Consider the following 16043-nt stretch of genomic DNA (forward strand, 5'->3'; position numbering starts at 1 on the left):
ACACAAAGGCAACACATACAGCTTGCAACAAAGGTTAGATCCGAGCGTCGAAACAACATAAGTTATCTGGGAAAAGATGACAAGAAGCTCTAGCAAAGAAAAAACTATGTCTCAACTGTGTCACTACGATTTCTCAGTTACCATGCCTCATTGTTGGTTTACATAACTTGGGGCAGAACAGAAGTATCAGGAAATATACAAATACCAATGATGGTATTCATACCTAACTGTGCTAGCTGTCGGATCATATGATACAAGAATCATATCATCTGTGACGGCGAAAGCGCTGACAGCTTGCACTCCAGTTGGACAGCTACAATATGAAAATACCAAACCTACCCTTCCAAGGAATTGGGTATCTCATATCAACGAGTCCTCGTTTTGACCATCTTCCCTCTAGATGCCTTCTTTTCCATTTTCTCCCTTTTCTTTCGGGACTTCTCATCTTCAACTTCACCCTAAAAACAGGAGGTACAATGCTTATGAGTCATTTCCAGATGATGATAACTGCTAGCATACACGGCCTATTTATACCTCTGAACCACCACCGAAAAATGTTCCTCTCAACAGACCAAAAATCTTGTATCCACCAAAAGCTGGTATCTGCAGATCAAGAAGTATGCATAAAAAATAAGAAATATAATTTGGAGTTGACATTATTGGGGAAACCTCTTGGTAGTGTCTACGAGACTACATACAACTCTTGGTTGTGCCACGGCGATGACACAAACCCCTAGCCAAGAAAAGGTTCAGTCTAACTTGGTCCGAAATATGACTGCGCATCCGCCCAAACCAAATCGGTACAGTTTGAATAACATGCTACTACATTCATCATTCAAATTGCATGACTGTTTACTATACAGAACACTTAAGGCCATATTTTCGCACCAAAATTTTCAAGTATACACACTAGAACATAATGAACATTGACAATTGAAAAGAAAAAACATGACATTTAAAAATCAAACATTTTAGATTGGGAAAACTGCATTTAGCGGCAGGTGATGGCCTTTTGAATTGATATTTGTATAAGAGCCCAGTAAACTCCATCTGGGTCAACCACACACTACACAACCAACCATTTGCTATTCTCTAATAATGCAAAATGGTTAATCCATAGTTAGTTGCCCTGGAACCCTTGACCTTAAATATTGGGGTTCTATCTCCCTGAGCAGTGGGAACTATTCTCTTACACACCTCATGAATACAACCAGTAATGGGCTGCAGTTGGACCTAATTCTAACTGGACCAGGTCGCAAACTTCCAGTCCAGTTGCTATACATTGAAACACCTACTGCAAAATTGTCAAAACAATCCCCTAAGAATGAACCGGTAGTTGAAGCAAAACTCATACACACAGATCAGATGATCATTGGTACACAATGATAATGTTTCTAATTTAATGAACTTATTAGGTCAAATGATAAAAAATGCTATAATTTCAGTGCACAATGATGCAAAATCAAAGTAAATAGCTGCAGTTCTGTCACAGATAAAAAAAAAGGTAGCCAAGAATGATAAACTATTACCAACCAAGGTTCCATCTTGTAAGATACTACTACCTCCATCCCAAAATAGAAAACGTCTTATGTTTAAGGACAGAGAAATTACATAATAAGCACAGGTCTTTTATACTTTACATTCAGTATGTTGTTTGTTAAAGAAGACACCCTAGGGTGATTTCAAAAGGGCCGCCATGAGAAGTAATTGTTATGGTAAACAAGAATACAGTATGAAGTATAAAAGCATGTGTGTATCTTACCACAAGATATGTCCACCAAAATTTTCCAGAAATAATGGACGCAAGCTGCACAAACACTGTGATGTATATCACATCTTCTAAATATCTGCACAAAAGGATGCAGGAAACATTTTGTAATTAGATTATATAAGAAAGAGAACCAAGCATCACATATACAAATTGACATAATCCTCTAGTGGAACAGAACAATTTCTTGGCTTTCATTTTTTAACTATAATATTCACATTTTTGTAGCCCTATTTGCTTTAGTTATAAGTGTACATGAAGCATTAATATTGTAAATTACTTTTAAGGATGAGAGCCGCAGACAATGTAGTCCTCTATTAAATGATACATAATCAAGTAAGATGATCAAGAGCTAACAACTACACAGTGGCAAGCAGTTGCTTACTCAGAAATCCCTCCAGTGCGCATATCATAGCCAGCACTCAGCAGTTCTTTTTCACCCGAATCAGAATATTCTGGCTTTGTCATACTAGCGAGTTGCTTGTACGAAAGAAAATATGCAGCAGATGTCACCACGAGGCCAAACCAATGCTTCCAGGTGAAGGAAGAGTACATTATGGCCATCCTCACTACTATGTAGAAAATCTGCAAAGAAAGAAAGTTACACATGAACAGATGAACTAGTCCTCGAACTCTAAATAGTTAAACCCCACAGATGCTGAGTAAAAACATGTAAATAGATGATGATGGCATGCTTCCAGAAATACGCATTGTAGCTCTTACATGCGATTCAACAAATGCAATTCACAGAAGAAGGCTAAAGAAATCATTAGAGGTGATTAAAAATAAACTAAACAAGGTAGCGCAAGTGATCCCACATTCAAAATTAAGCCATATCAGCAGGGCTCCTCCCTCCCCCTAGCTTGCTTCTTCTCACCACCCAATCCTGGCATGCCATATTCAATTCAACGCCTTCCAAAAAGAAAGGGCTGAATGGACACGAACTACTACTCTAGACTCCAGACGACTATTCCAGACCAGATGAGCTAATCTGATGTTAGGCTTCACCAAAACCACTACGTAAAGCTCAATATCACTGCAAATCCGTCAAATACAAAGTATCGGGCAGCAACGATCTACGAACGTCCCAAGCAAATTCACGGATCTGGGGGGTGGAAAGGAGAATCAAAGGGGACTGCTCACGTTGGACCCGAGGATTATGCGCCAGAGGAGCTCCATGCGCTGCTTGTTCTTCTCCACAACCTTCTTCGCTCCCTGGTTCGCCATGGCCGCGCTGCACAAGATCCTTCCTCTTCTCTCCCTACTAGCCCCGGGATTTTGTATGCGGAATTTTTTCAGCCGAATCAGTCTTCGATAGGAACAAGAACTAGCGAACTGGGCCGACTCCCCGTCCCTTCCAACTAGGCCTCGGCCCACCTGTTTCGGCCCATACGAGATAGCCCAGTGCTACAGTATTTAAATGCAGTACACCTGCAATCCCTGCATCCCACAACGTCTGCCACGCGCCGTGAGCCAGTAACTGCCACCAGCCCACCGCCGCGCGCTCACCGGCAGCGAGAGAGAGAGAGCAGGATGGCGCAGCTCTGGGCGGTGTTCCTGGCCGTGGGGTCGCTGGCCATCGGCATGCTCGGGGTGCTCGGCGTCTGGCTCTGCTACCTGTTCCAGGCGGTGGCGCGGGGGCCGCCTCCCGCCCCGCCGCCCGATACGCCGGAGACGGACGACGGCGACGACAAGAACGGGCTGTCGGAGGCGGAGCTGAGGCAGCTTGGCGGGGTCGTCCAGGCGGAGGCCGCGGACGAGGAGGAGGAGGAGGCGCTCTGCCCGATCTGCCTCGACGCCATGGAGCCCGGCCGCGCCGTGCGCGTCCTCCCCGGCTGCAACCGCGCCTTCCACAAGGACTGCGTCGACCGGTGGCTCGCCATCTCGCCGCGCTGCCCCGTGTGCAACGTCTGGGCCACGCCGCAGTCGCCGCTGGCCTCGCCGACGGCCTTCAAGGCTGCTCCGGGATGTTGACATGGGGGGCGCGCCGCGCGCGCGTTCTTGGTTCTTGGCGAATCTTGGTCTGCCTCTCGACCTCTGATCAAGAAGCGCGCATTTCAAGACTGCTCCGGGATGTTGGCATGGGGGCGGCGCGCGCGTTCTTGGTTCCTGGCGAATCTTGGTCTGGCTCTCAACTTCTGATCAAGAAGCGTGCTTGACCAACTCTAGTTAGTTTTCTTGGCTCGAAGAGTGGTTCTTGATGCGTCCTTGTGAGCTTCATGGCTGTGTACAGGATTCTTCGACAGGAGACTGCATGTAATTGCCTCACCTCAATCCTAAGTTTCTTGCTAGAAATCCGTAGGATTTTGCAGTTATGCGACCTTTTTCTTCTAGCAGATCATCACATTCGGCCGGATTTGGTCGATTTGATGAACTGGCGAACAGTAAAGTAAATGCTGTGAAGATACCACATTATGCTGCGGGATTAGCATATCAATCCTATTAATCACAAGTTTTCTAATTCAGTCTCTTTTTTTTTTCAAATTTGGTTCTTTCTTAGAGCTGCAAATTGAAAAATTGAAGGCCTGTAGCATTAAACCTGTCGTTGAAAGTCCGAATTGGTATCAACATTTTGCCTCCTGATAAAAAAAAATTGCAATTTGCAATGCTGGTTTGATTGATGCCTTCATGGTTGTTTAGAATCTTTATTAAGTCCCCAGTTACATTGCTGCTTGAGTTACTTCATTGTTATATTTCTGATCAAACGCTCCAAAAGTATGGATCTTGTTTGCTATTATGTTGCATGATGGTTATCTTGAGATCTATGGGTACCACTGAGTTTGAAGCTTAAAACTTCGAACGTGGTTGATATGTTTTACTCATCTGTTGGTCTTTTGCCAAACGTTAACTTACATGATTTGTCAGAGTATGGTCAGATGCTTCAGATTTCTATTTAGTTGTGTGAACGAGTCATGGTACTCTAAGAAGGTGTGCTTTTACCATGTTCCATGGTTCTGAACCTCTTGTAGTTTTCTTGCTTCATTAACCACTGTTGCCATGCTATTCTTTCAGTTTAATCGGCCAATCTGCGGCTAACTTTGTGGTCTTAACTGCTTGGACTTATATGCCTCACTTAAATAAGAAGCGGTAATCAGCATTTTGCTTCCTGATGTTTCAATTGGCAGTACTGGTTTGATGCCTTCATGGTACTTCATTTTTTTTATAATCTCAACAATTGGATTGCTGCTTGAGTTACTTCATTGTTAAACATCTGATCAAAGGCTCCAATAGTTTACATAATGTTACATGTTCTGTTGCATAATGATCATTTGAGTTTTATGAGTACTACAGTAGTACTGCAGAACTTGAAGCTTAAATTTTTTCTTCACGCGTGCGATATGTTTCAACTTTTACCCATCTGTTGATCTTTTATTTACTTGTTAATAAAAATCCGTTAGTCTTTTGCCAAACATCAACTTACTTATGTGATTTGTTAGGTATGTTCAGATGCTTCAGATTTTTATTTAGTTTTGTGAACGCTCATGAGCTCAGACAACCTCTTGTAGGCTTGTTTCTTGATTAACCTGTATTGCCATGCTATTTTTTTTAGTCCAATTACCCAATTTGGGGCTAACTTTTTTTTGTACTACCTCTGTCCATCTTTTGATGTCAAAAATTTGTCTAAATTCAAATGTATCTAAACACACTTTAGTGCATAGATACATCCGAATTTAGACGAACCATCAGACATCTATTAATGGACGGAGGGAGTACTAACTTGGACTTCTGTAGCTCAGATAAATGGGCACTATTCAGTCCAAGTGTACTTACTAGTGATATGGAGTATACCAGCATAGCACTGGCTAGTGGAAATGAGAATTATATGTTTACTGGTCAGGTGGCTGATGACCAGTGCTGCAGTTTATGCTTCTGAAAGATGAACTCTGTTACTTAGGATTCCCAAGCGGCTCTGCTTATATCATTCAGAAATCAGGACCCTTTACTTCTGAACCCATCAAAACTTAATGTTGTAGTGTGGTTTGGACTAAATTATTTTATAAAGCATTTGCCACTAAAACAGTCCATGAGCCTTCGCGTTCGCGAGTCAACCTAAGAAAGCATTGCGCATTGATCAACATGGCGCTTGTATATCCATCAAAGTTTTTCTTTCCTTTTTAGATGATACATTTTCTTTGTAATTCTCCGGTACCATTTCAGTGAAAATGAGTATTGGCATGTACATATGTTTTGGAAATTGCACTCCGAACATAGCTACCTTCCAACATCAGCAGTCTAACTCAGTCACAGCCTTATCTCCTAGTCCTAGGCCATTAGGACAAGCAATTATATATCCATGAACCAAACCCAGACGAAATCATTGCTTGCAAGAGTTCAGAGTGCACCAAACGGTACGTACATGTACATCCCACTTGCAGCTTATTCAAACGAGAAGAAATGCATATACATACAGCGGTTGGTGCTTGCTCGAGGGGGGGCACGTCGGCGAAACAACTCCATTGCGTTCTTCCTAAACACAAGCGCCTTTTCCGCCGTAATATTCTACTTAAAGACCTCTCCACCGGTGACTCCCATGTCCCAAAGCAACAAAAAGATGCTCAAGACTGATGGTTGAGAAGGGTGGATAGAGTTGACATATCGTTCTCCTCATAAGCTTGTCCAGGAGAGCTCTAGAGAGAAGAGAAGACGACCAAAGAGTGCGGGATGAAGAACATGGCGACTGTTCCAATGACGAGGCCTTCGGCACCACTGTATCAGCCTCGTGGTCCTTGTGTTCGTCAGCAAAGGATGGCAGGCCGAGTCCAGAGCATCACCCGGGCGGAGATCGACCATTTCTGGAGGAGGAAGAAGCTGGAAGAGGAGGAACACCAGCTCGCCGATGAGAAGGAGGCTGCAAGGATCAGAGTCAGGACTCTCAAGGCAAGATTTTTTTTCCTCATATAGATCAAAAATAATTTGTGAAATAAATTGATTATTTTATTTACTACTACCAAATTTCTACTAAGCTGCATATCAGTTGACTTCAGTATCGAACAATTGTACATTGAAAAGACACTGTATGAAAACACCATTTTGATACCCTTGCCCCTTTTTTTGTAATTTGGATTGGTTAAAACTACGTTAAGAGCAGCAAGAAGAATATGTGCTTTTTGAACAAAATATAAAAGGGATAATAGAAGGGAACTCTGAGAAGACGATGGATGGAGAGATCACCAATAACTGTGACGAGGATGCCAGGAACATTCAGATGCGAATTGGCATCAAGGATTGGTATGCTCCCGTTTCCTGACGCTTCCCATTAATATTCTTTCTGTGTTACTGTTGATCTTGATGTGGTGGAGCACACTCCTTGGCTCTGCTCGTCATATTTATGTAACCTGGATGCGGGTGGACAGTGCAGAGCAATATGTATCCCACTCAACAAATCCACCAGTTGAATGCTCTGCACCAAGTATGCACAAATTTAGGATAGACTATTTTACCAGCCTTGCTCCAAAATTGCTCAATCGGGAACTGAAGTTTGCTCCCTTAAACAAGGCTTGATGTCTCGTTTCCTGCACATAAAACTAGAATCAAAATTATCATATAGATACTAGTCAAGTGGTGACTATAAAGAAACTTTGGAAGTGCCTGCAAATGTGCTGCCGCCACAGCTGCTACATTTATATTTCTTATGGTGCCTGGTAACACATTATCCTTCCTGATTGTTTGCAGGTGGAGGAAAAGCAGCTGTGCATATCTAAATGAACCAGCAGTAACATCCATGGATGGTAACAGCGCTCCAAAGGATACCGCCACATATAATCCACAGAAGATACATTTTAGGTGCTGCTCACAGGCACACCAGATAAATGTAACTGCTATTGGGATCTTTTAAGCGCTGATACCAAGAATAATATGAACCATAGAAACGCATATTGCTTATGCGTCTGAACATAAATTTGAGTCTTCTGTTGTGTTTGACTGTTTGTCAATAATAAGATTGATGAGAAGGTACTTTTGAGTTGACCATGGAATGCCTTATCATTTCACATATTTGGGGATGCAGTGAGTTTTAATGTAGCTAATTTATGTTCCAGAGACTGCATGAACTTATTGTTGATCCTCAAAACATCATCCGAACCTCATTTACCTGGAATGCATGTTCTAGTCTAGATAGTGGATACTCAAAACATCCATTACCGAATCAAATTAACAGTACAATGCATGTTCTAATGAATAAGTCATGATTTATTTAAATGAGTGCCCTTCAACAAAATCCATACATGTACATATATGTGTGCTTCAAGTTCATAGGCACAGATCATGCCATCATGGTATGCTCAGAAAAATGTATGAACTGACCAAGGTTGTTTTAGTATGTGAAATCAAGTATCCATGAACAGAAGCAAACCGACACTACCAACCACTGCAATCTAACACGGTAATTCTAAGTTCTTTGGCCCTAGACCAAAGTATGAGAATAGTAGCACATAAAGCTAAGAAGAAAGGCGGAGCACAGGAAAAAGAAGAATTGTATAAAGGCATCTTGGACCGCAAAACCAGTTCTGAACTTGGGTGTAGATGCTCCTGATCGAATAAAAAATCAAAAAAAGAGTAAACAAAAAGATCTGAAATTTTTGGACAACGAACATGAACAAGTGTCCTAACTGCACACCAAAAATCTCTGAGAAAATACATATGTATTGGTTTGTGCAAAAAATACAAAATGCGGTGCTGTTTGGAACATCTAGATCTGTTTCTTACATCACTCCGATTTGTCTTTTTTGCACGGACCAATACATATGGCTTTTTTCAAGAGATTTTTGGTGTGCAGATAGAACACTTGTTCACGTTCATTGTCCAAAAAAATCAGATTTGTTTGAATTTTTTTATTAAATCAGGAGCATCTACACCCAGGTTCAGAAATGCCTTGTCCATCTTGGACTTGTTACCAACCAGAGAAAAATAAAGCTTATATGAAAATAGATAATAGGAAATCTTACTTGGATTCGCATCCAGGATAAACCTTCAGGCTGCATGAAGTAGCATCAAACAAGACAAAACATGTTTCATTTCTAGCAGAGTACGTGTATAAAGCCAAAAAAAAATAGCAGAAGGGCAAAACACAAAGATAGATAAAAGAATTATAACATGGATGTATTTCTATGCACTTCTAGGGTATAATTCAACAGTCATCCAAACAAGAAATTCCCAGATTTTGTTATATCCTCCTACACCAGACTACTAAAAAATCTAGACAATGCCAAATACTTAATCCTAAGAAATTCATCCTTTCACATGCATATGTATTATACAATATGCAGTAGAGGCTGGGATTCCAGTAGGGCCATACCATATACCCTTTCTACCATCTGACTTTAATCCAATGAACACAAACACACCATAAGAAAAGACACTCAATAGACTGTAATAAATTACAAAATAAGAAGAGGTTGTCGCAACAGTGTGCTGGTTCAATCCCAGTGTTTTACAAAAGAAGTGATCTAGAACTTGTGATGTAACTTTCCACAGTTGGTGCTACTATTGATCACCCAAACCTTCATTCTCAAATAAAAGTTGCACAGATTTTGCACCGAAGTCTAGCAAGTGTTGTTTTGATATCTGTCAAAACTGAGCTGCATCGAACTATTGATTTCATAAAATCAGGGAAGATAACTGAATACTGGAGCAGTTCCCAGTGATACAACTCAAATCAACTTCTTCCTGTCATGTCAAGCATCTCATCAAGACCTTTTAATCTTTGTAGTCCTTCACTAATTAGAAACCTAATCTTTGCCTTATCATCACAGTGGCGATTCTTTTCAATCTCCAACCTTACTGTCTGCCTCAGCTCATCTGGACAAAGAACGAAAAACATAGTTAGCATATACTTCAATGATAGCAGCACACAACAAAATAAAGTGCAAGGTATAAAAATAACTGACCACGAGCGTGCTCAGGAGCTCGGCGAGTGATGCGAAGTGCCTGCCTATAAAATTTCAAGACACGTGCACGCATGATGAATGCCCGTAAATCCATGAATTGAGCCATCGAAGAACACCTTAGAAATAGCAAGCAATGATCACACCAGTTGGATACTCCTACACTGAAAATTCAACAAGACTGAATGGTTACAAATATATAAATACCAAACTATTGCACTTATGCGACACTTTCAACATTTGCATTATACACAATTAGTTAATGTGTCTGATAAATCCTATTAAAAAGTAGGAGTGTACTGTATGTGTATACAAGTATGCGACTACTTATGCCTCAGCAGCACTATAAATCACATAACCATGTTTTCATCATTCTATATTGACAATTCTGCATCGATACTACATTTTGATACTCACAATAATAACATGCAAAGTGCCTCTGTACTTCAGAAACGATAATCTGCTAATGATCTCTATCGCTAAAACGTGTGCACCATATGTCTAACTCGAAAGGATCTACCAAGGATAATCATCTTCTCATGGTTCCCTATGCAACGGTGAGCATAACATATGTAAGCCATGCTCATGTAATAACTTTATGATTGCCACTTTGTTCCAGGGATATTTACAGATTACTACAGTGCACCGTACTCAATTGTCCATCTGGAACCACACGTTTCTATTACTGTCACGACCTTAGTTACTCTAGTCAAAGTACTTAAGTACAGGACACAGATTCAACTAGATGGTATAACCGTATAAGTATGAGTCTGCTAGTTCATAGAGCAAATTGCCTGGGCATTTCAGCGAACACCTACTGCTCACGCTGTCACACATACAGATATCTTATTTCAACGAATACCTTGCGCTCATCTCGATTCAGAAATGGAATTCCACCGCAGCAAAAGCCTCTAACACAATCCACAGTCGATGCACGCAACTCAAACGTCTCGGTATTACGAATGCTTGGTGGCAGACGCAGAACTTCCCGAATGGGCATGACAAGTTCGCAAAATATTGTTGAATGGGAAATTCACGCTCCATGGTAACATACATCAAGGGACGAATTGGTACAACTATTGGGAATCAAATTCCAGGGTTCAGAAAGACAGGTGAAGAGGGGGGAATTGAGAGGTGAAAAGAGAAGTACCTCGCTGCCAGCCGCCGTCTTGTTTGCCGGAGTCGCCGTCGGTCGCCGTGCTGGATAGGGGCGAGAGCATGGAGTGAAGACGTCGCCTAGTCAGCCGCCGGTGCCTCCGGCGAGCTGGAGAGAGGGCACGGAGATCTCGCGGCCCGGCGTTGAGAGACCGACCGCGCCGCTAGACGTCCGTCGGGCCGCGTCAACGTTCTGCACTTTTCTTTTCGCTATTCGCCATGCAAGAGTGGAGATGGGCTTAGCTATCAGAAGAATGGAGATGGGCCACAGAATTGCACTATATAAGCCTATAGGCCAGGTTTAGATTTAGAGTTTTTTTTTTGTTTATCTATGGCCTATGGATTATTATATAGCTGCCTCTCAAAAAATATCTATGGTTTACTACTATGCTTGTATGAAATTTTCTAATATTACCCTAAAAACTGAGAAGGCGTTTTCTTAAAATGTTTTGCTAATCACCATCCAAATTAAGTGTGAAGTTTTTTTTTCCTAAGTCAAACAAACAAACAGAGGTATCCTTGGAGGCTGCTAAAATATTAAACAAAAAAGAAGGTTTAAACTTATTACTCCCTACAATCAATAATAAGCGTTGGAAAATCTGTAGTACAAAATGTGCTAAGCTTGTGCAAAATTTTCGACACTTAAGTGTATCGAATGGAGTATAAATTATGTTGTGCAAATCACTATTCAAAAACTAGGCCAAATCATCGATTAATAGGCCGATTAATCGCTACTAGGGGCTTGACCGTGTCGAGTTCCTCTAATATCTAGTGTTAATCCTTTAACCCGATTAATTGCTTTGAAAACCTGATTACTAGGAATGTTATCGAATAATTAGCCCACTTTGATCAATTAATTTGCAAAATTTTCAATGCAGCTTGCCCGTCCAGCCACTTGCCCGTCCAAATCAAGTAGGTTTGTGAAGTTTCAACTCGATTCTCGGCTCTAAGAGCTTGATTCCCGCCATTACTGAACAATTGCTCACTGTTTCCGACCAGACTATGGATACAAGATCTCGACCACCATGAGAAGCTTGTTGAAGAGCTCTAGGACGCCTTCAAATAGGGTACGTGATTGAGGTGCAAGAGGTAGTACATTGGGTAGGTGGTGGAAGAAGAGAAACTTCCAAGGGTAAAGGAGAAGAATCGAAAGGAAGGAGCATGGTGGTGGTTGGTTGCTCCTTTGGCACTCATGATCTAAAATATTACGTCACCAAGGAGAAGCGTACATTTTTTTTATGAGATTTGGGGCTCTATGAAAGTAGGACAACATATAAATACCCATATACTATTTGTTTCTTTCTTATATACAAATACCCATATACTACGAGATTGTCGTAATTACCGAAGTGACCACATGGCTTAAGTAGCATCGTGTTAATGACTTTGCTTTGTTTAGAAAGCACTTAACATCATACACATTACACAATGTACCCAACGGCACATGGTGCATCTCTGTCGTTTCTGCTCTGGATCCGCCACCTGCGGCAAAGGGTGCTCCGTGGTTCCGTGTTTGATCATATGCTCAGATTAGATCAGGAATAACAAAATCTTCGTATAGTAATGCTGTTGAGTGTTGACCTACCAGGAGTAAACTTGCAGCCTAGGAGCGTAGGTTCGTTGAAGTAACCTTGCAGGTGGCAGTCCGTCAAGTTCGTTCGTAAACCGTACAGAGACCTCGGGGGCATGCACTGCGTTGCATATCCATCGCCGTAGATTCGCCATTGTCAACGCGGAGCAGTAGACCTTACGTGCGACCTCCGTTTGCAACTCCCAGATGTTCCATCGATTCCGCCATCGGTTTCCGTCTCGAGAAAGCAGAGATCTTTCCGTCTCCTAGACTCGTTCAACTTTTAGGACGCCGAGGCTCGAAGCAGGGTTGAGATCTGCAGCCTGCAGCCGGTCGATGCCGCGTCGCGTTGTCGCCTGTCAGGTTGAGTCCACGCATTCTGTCCCTGCGAGCGAGCGTGAAGCCGAAGCAATGGCTGGTTGTTAGTAGGAGTAGTAGGAGCAGGAAGAAAGGTGGGAGCGATGAATTATCATCGCAGGACGCAGGCAGAGATGCTACATGTCAATGCCCCGTACAGGGACGATGGAAAAGCGGAGCATAATTGCTGAATTATTGTTCCGAGCCTGGTGAGCACGAGCAGACCGACCGGTGGTTCGTGCTCATGTCTGAATCCTGATTTGGCCTGGCAGTACCGCGTATGAAAATCGGACAGGTTATTCAGGGGCTCGGAGATAGACTGGAAGTGGACACACCACTGTTGATCTCTTATTTTGTGGGGAATTCGACAGTTCAGTATTTGTCGTGGGTTCAGGACGCGACACGCCCCCGTGCTGGCCATGCTCACGGGGCTGCTCTGCTCTGCTTGGGCGTATTAGGCACTGGCAGCAAGTAGGATGTGTTGTTTTGCAGAGATGAGATGCGGTGAGTGCCACGTTATCTTCATACACGATTATGCCTATATATATTACAGCAAGAAACCAGAGATTTCCCGGAGCAGCCCGGGCTGCCATGCTATGCTGTCTGTACCTGAAACTGTACATTAAGCTGTGCTGAGCGCTTTAGAGCAAGTATAGCGGATACTGTAAATAGGAGCATGCAAAAACTCGCGTATGGGATTTTCTCCTAAAAACAGGACACCTTCTGCTTAATGGATGGATGAGATAAAAAAAAATTGCCTCCGTTTTAAAAAAACTCGTACGGGCTACTGAAAATACGTTTGCATGCCCAAAAACTCGTTGCGTAGATCAGTACCCTACTCGAAATTGATTAATTGTCAAAACTATGCTTGCTGGAGAATCCAGAGCTGATCAAGCAGTTCATCGAAACATTGATCGCATGGATACATCATACGGAAGCAAACTCAACCTAATATAGCCTACCGCAATCCTAGATTTACCAAAATTCAGCCTCGAGATACCTCACTTCGCCAGTGGATGCGGCTGTGGACGACGACCTCCTACTCGAGCACTCCATCTTCATGAGGCGGACGGCGGCCTCCTGCTGGAACTCCTCGTAAGCGCGCACCTAGTGGAGGGCCAAGTGCACGCCCTTCTCCTTGCGTTGACGCGCCACATCAACATCTTGATCTGAGATGTGGCAAAGCTTCTTGACGACGGCGGCATCAGGATGCGGCTGGTCCACCTCTTTGTCGTACGCTTCTTCGTGCCTTCCGATCGGATCCATTTCGTGTGCTCCTCGGCGGGGGTGTTGTGGGACTTCCGCCGCCTCACGGCGAGGCGATGTCGACTCCAATCCGGTCGTCCCCCTGTCCGACGTTGCTGCGACGAAACTTCATGGAGCGATGGATGCGGTGTAGGCGAGGTAATTCCTCGTCGGATGTAACCCTAGAGTGGCGACGAAGCGGTGGATGGGGCGGCGTGAAAATAGGATTTGAGCCTGTTTCAGGCGCATCGACCTCTACTTGTAGCGTCTGCGAATGTGAGTTACTGGTCCCTATGAATTTGTTTTAGGCCAAAACGTGGATGCAAGATCTGATCAAAGGATGAAACCTAGGTAAAATTTAAATCCGCCGGACATCAAAAGTTGAGAAATACTACTACCTCTATTTATGGACGGAGGGAGTACTGTAAACAAGGAGAAAACGACCCTCCACACTTGCACAGCAGCAACAACAGCAGCCACAACATGGCAAAGCTGACACTGGTGGATAACAGAAACAACAAAGGGGGAGATGGTTTGTTTAATGCGACAGACAATCTGGCCATGTGCGATGGAATCTTGTCACCGGTTCTGCTTTGCAAAGCTGCTAACAACTCGTTAATAGTACTCCCACTTTTGATTATGTTCCATGCCCAACAGAAAGGCGAAAAGAACACAAGACAGCCAGAAAGGCAGGAACAGCATCTACAGTCAAATGGCAAACTCGCCGTTTACCATTTGAATGGCGGTCATATTCGTGATTTTCCCGCACATAATCATTCACCCACAAGGAGAATTTCGAGATGAATGCAGCCAGATCACCTCTCTGTTTCCATCTCCGAAAATTCACAAGGAAACTACCTCAAAGGAAGAATCAGAAGGAAATAATGCACAGGTAACTGAAGGAGGATTAACCAAAGCGTTTAGTAGCCTCATCATCATAATTAAGGATCCGGAACAAAACAAGCCAAGAGCACTGTACACATACACCGATTAGCATTTAGCAGGAGGCGATCAAAACCCAGCCCGCCTTGATGGTACGAGTAGTAGATTAGTAGAAAGCGATTAACCAACGCAACGCCGCCGTCTAACTCATCAGTAGGCCTCCTCGGGGATGCTCTGCAGGCCGGGCTCCCACTCCCCGCTGGCCTGCATCCGGCGCGCCTCCTCCGCCGCCCGCCGCATGCTGCGGCGCCGGAGCGACTGCAGCCTCTGCTCGGCGTCTGTCCCGCCGGAGGACGCGCGCTGGCGGGAGCTGCGCCGATCCCCCGACGCCGCCGCCGTCGAGCCCGCCACGCCGGCGGTGGGGCCCCCGGTGCCGAGCGCGGCCACCATCTTCTTGAGCTCGCGCTTGCTGACCACGATCTTGACGCGCACCGCGCCGCCCACCTCCTCCCGCGACAGCACGCGGCCGCCGTGGTGCAGCTGCTCCAGCGCCTCCGCGGCCGCCTTGGACTGGTGCTGCTGCTGCTGCCGGTGGCCGTGGCCCTGCCCGGCGGCGTGGTCCCTCGGGAAGAAGCACCTTGTCGCCATCTCTCTGACGGGCCGGTGGCCGCCGACGCCGCAAGTGGCGTGCTGTCCGGCGGGGCAAGTGGTGGCAGTAGTACCCGGGCAGTCCCTGGTAGCTCCGGCGACGTTCCTTGCAAGGCAGAGCGCAAAGGCTAAAGCGAAGGCAAAGTGATTGTGCGGCCTGTCGAGCAATGCGACATTGCTAGCACGGTTTATATACTGGCAGTCGTCGGGTGGCTTGCCTTTTTTGCTGAGCGCGCGCAGCCACAACTGGCTCCAAGCACGCACCGCCCCAGGTCTCTGACCCGCGGGCCCCGCTTCCTCCCCACCTGTGATGAGCGTGTGGCCCGACCTGTCCGTCCAAGCTTTTGTTAGATGATGAAAGTTAATCAACCAAATAAATGGGTAACGAACATGGATCGATATGGTTAATATTACAGAATAGTAACCAAGTGCAGCGTTTGTTAAGGCTCTAAACAATCATGAGACGGGGACTAATTGCGATGGCAGTTGAATAGAGAAATGGACGCCTCACATGGCCGTCGCTCTCGCGGCCGGA

General features: G+C 44.3%; 5 protein-coding genes across 5 annotated transcripts; 2 read left to right on the top strand and 3 right to left on the bottom strand.

Moving 5' to 3' along the window:
- Positions 1–90: 90 nt before the first annotated feature.
- On the bottom strand, positions 91–3045 carry LOC127306746 (uncharacterized). The gene is made up of 5 exons (XM_051337444.1): positions 2912–3045; positions 2154–2353; positions 1763–1847; positions 535–603; positions 91–458 (listed from the first exon to the last, which is right to left on the bottom strand). Exons 1-5 carry the CDS (start codon positions 2993–2995, stop codon positions 366–368), a joined length of 531 nt encoding a protein of 176 aa, XP_051193404.1. The 5' UTR covers positions 2996–3045; the 3' UTR covers positions 91–365.
- A 182-nt stretch (positions 3046–3227) lies between these two features.
- LOC127309427 (uncharacterized) lies at positions 3228–4027 on the top strand. Its single transcript, XM_051340292.2, has one exon. The coding sequence runs from the start codon at positions 3302–3304 to the stop codon at positions 3740–3742; it is 441 nt and encodes a 146-aa protein (XP_051196252.1). The 5' UTR covers positions 3228–3301; the 3' UTR covers positions 3743–4027.
- Positions 4028–6107: 2080 nt separating this feature from the next.
- Positions 6108–7714, top strand: LOC127306743 (uncharacterized). Its single transcript, XM_051337438.2, has 3 exons — positions 6108–6646; positions 6858–6997; positions 7442–7714. The coding sequence occupies exons 1-3, from the start codon at positions 6431–6433 to the stop codon at positions 7602–7604; spliced, it is 519 nt and encodes a 172-aa protein (XP_051193398.1). The 5' UTR covers positions 6108–6430; the 3' UTR covers positions 7605–7714.
- Positions 7715–9113: 1399 nt separating this feature from the next.
- LOC127306744 (uncharacterized) lies at positions 9114–11006 on the bottom strand. The gene is made up of 3 exons (XM_051337441.2): positions 10802–11006; positions 9655–9815; positions 9114–9565 (listed from the first exon to the last, which is right to left on the bottom strand). The coding sequence occupies exons 2-3, from the start codon at positions 9758–9760 to the stop codon at positions 9423–9425; spliced, it is 249 nt and encodes an 82-aa protein (XP_051193401.1). The 5' UTR covers positions 9761–9815; positions 10802–11006; the 3' UTR covers positions 9114–9422.
- A 3879-nt stretch (positions 11007–14885) lies between these two features.
- On the bottom strand, positions 14886–15685 carry LOC127306742 (uncharacterized). Its single transcript, XM_051337437.2, has one exon. It carries the CDS (start codon positions 15506–15508, stop codon positions 15071–15073), a length of 438 nt encoding a protein of 145 aa, XP_051193397.1. The 5' UTR covers positions 15509–15685; the 3' UTR covers positions 14886–15070.
- Positions 15686–16043: the final 358 nt, after the last annotated feature.

The sequence above is a fragment of the Lolium perenne genome, chromosome 6, assembly GCF_019359855.2.
Source record: "Lolium perenne isolate Kyuss_39 chromosome 6, Kyuss_2.0, whole genome shotgun sequence".
Taxonomy (NCBI): Eukaryota; Viridiplantae; Streptophyta; class Magnoliopsida; order Poales; family Poaceae; genus Lolium; species Lolium perenne.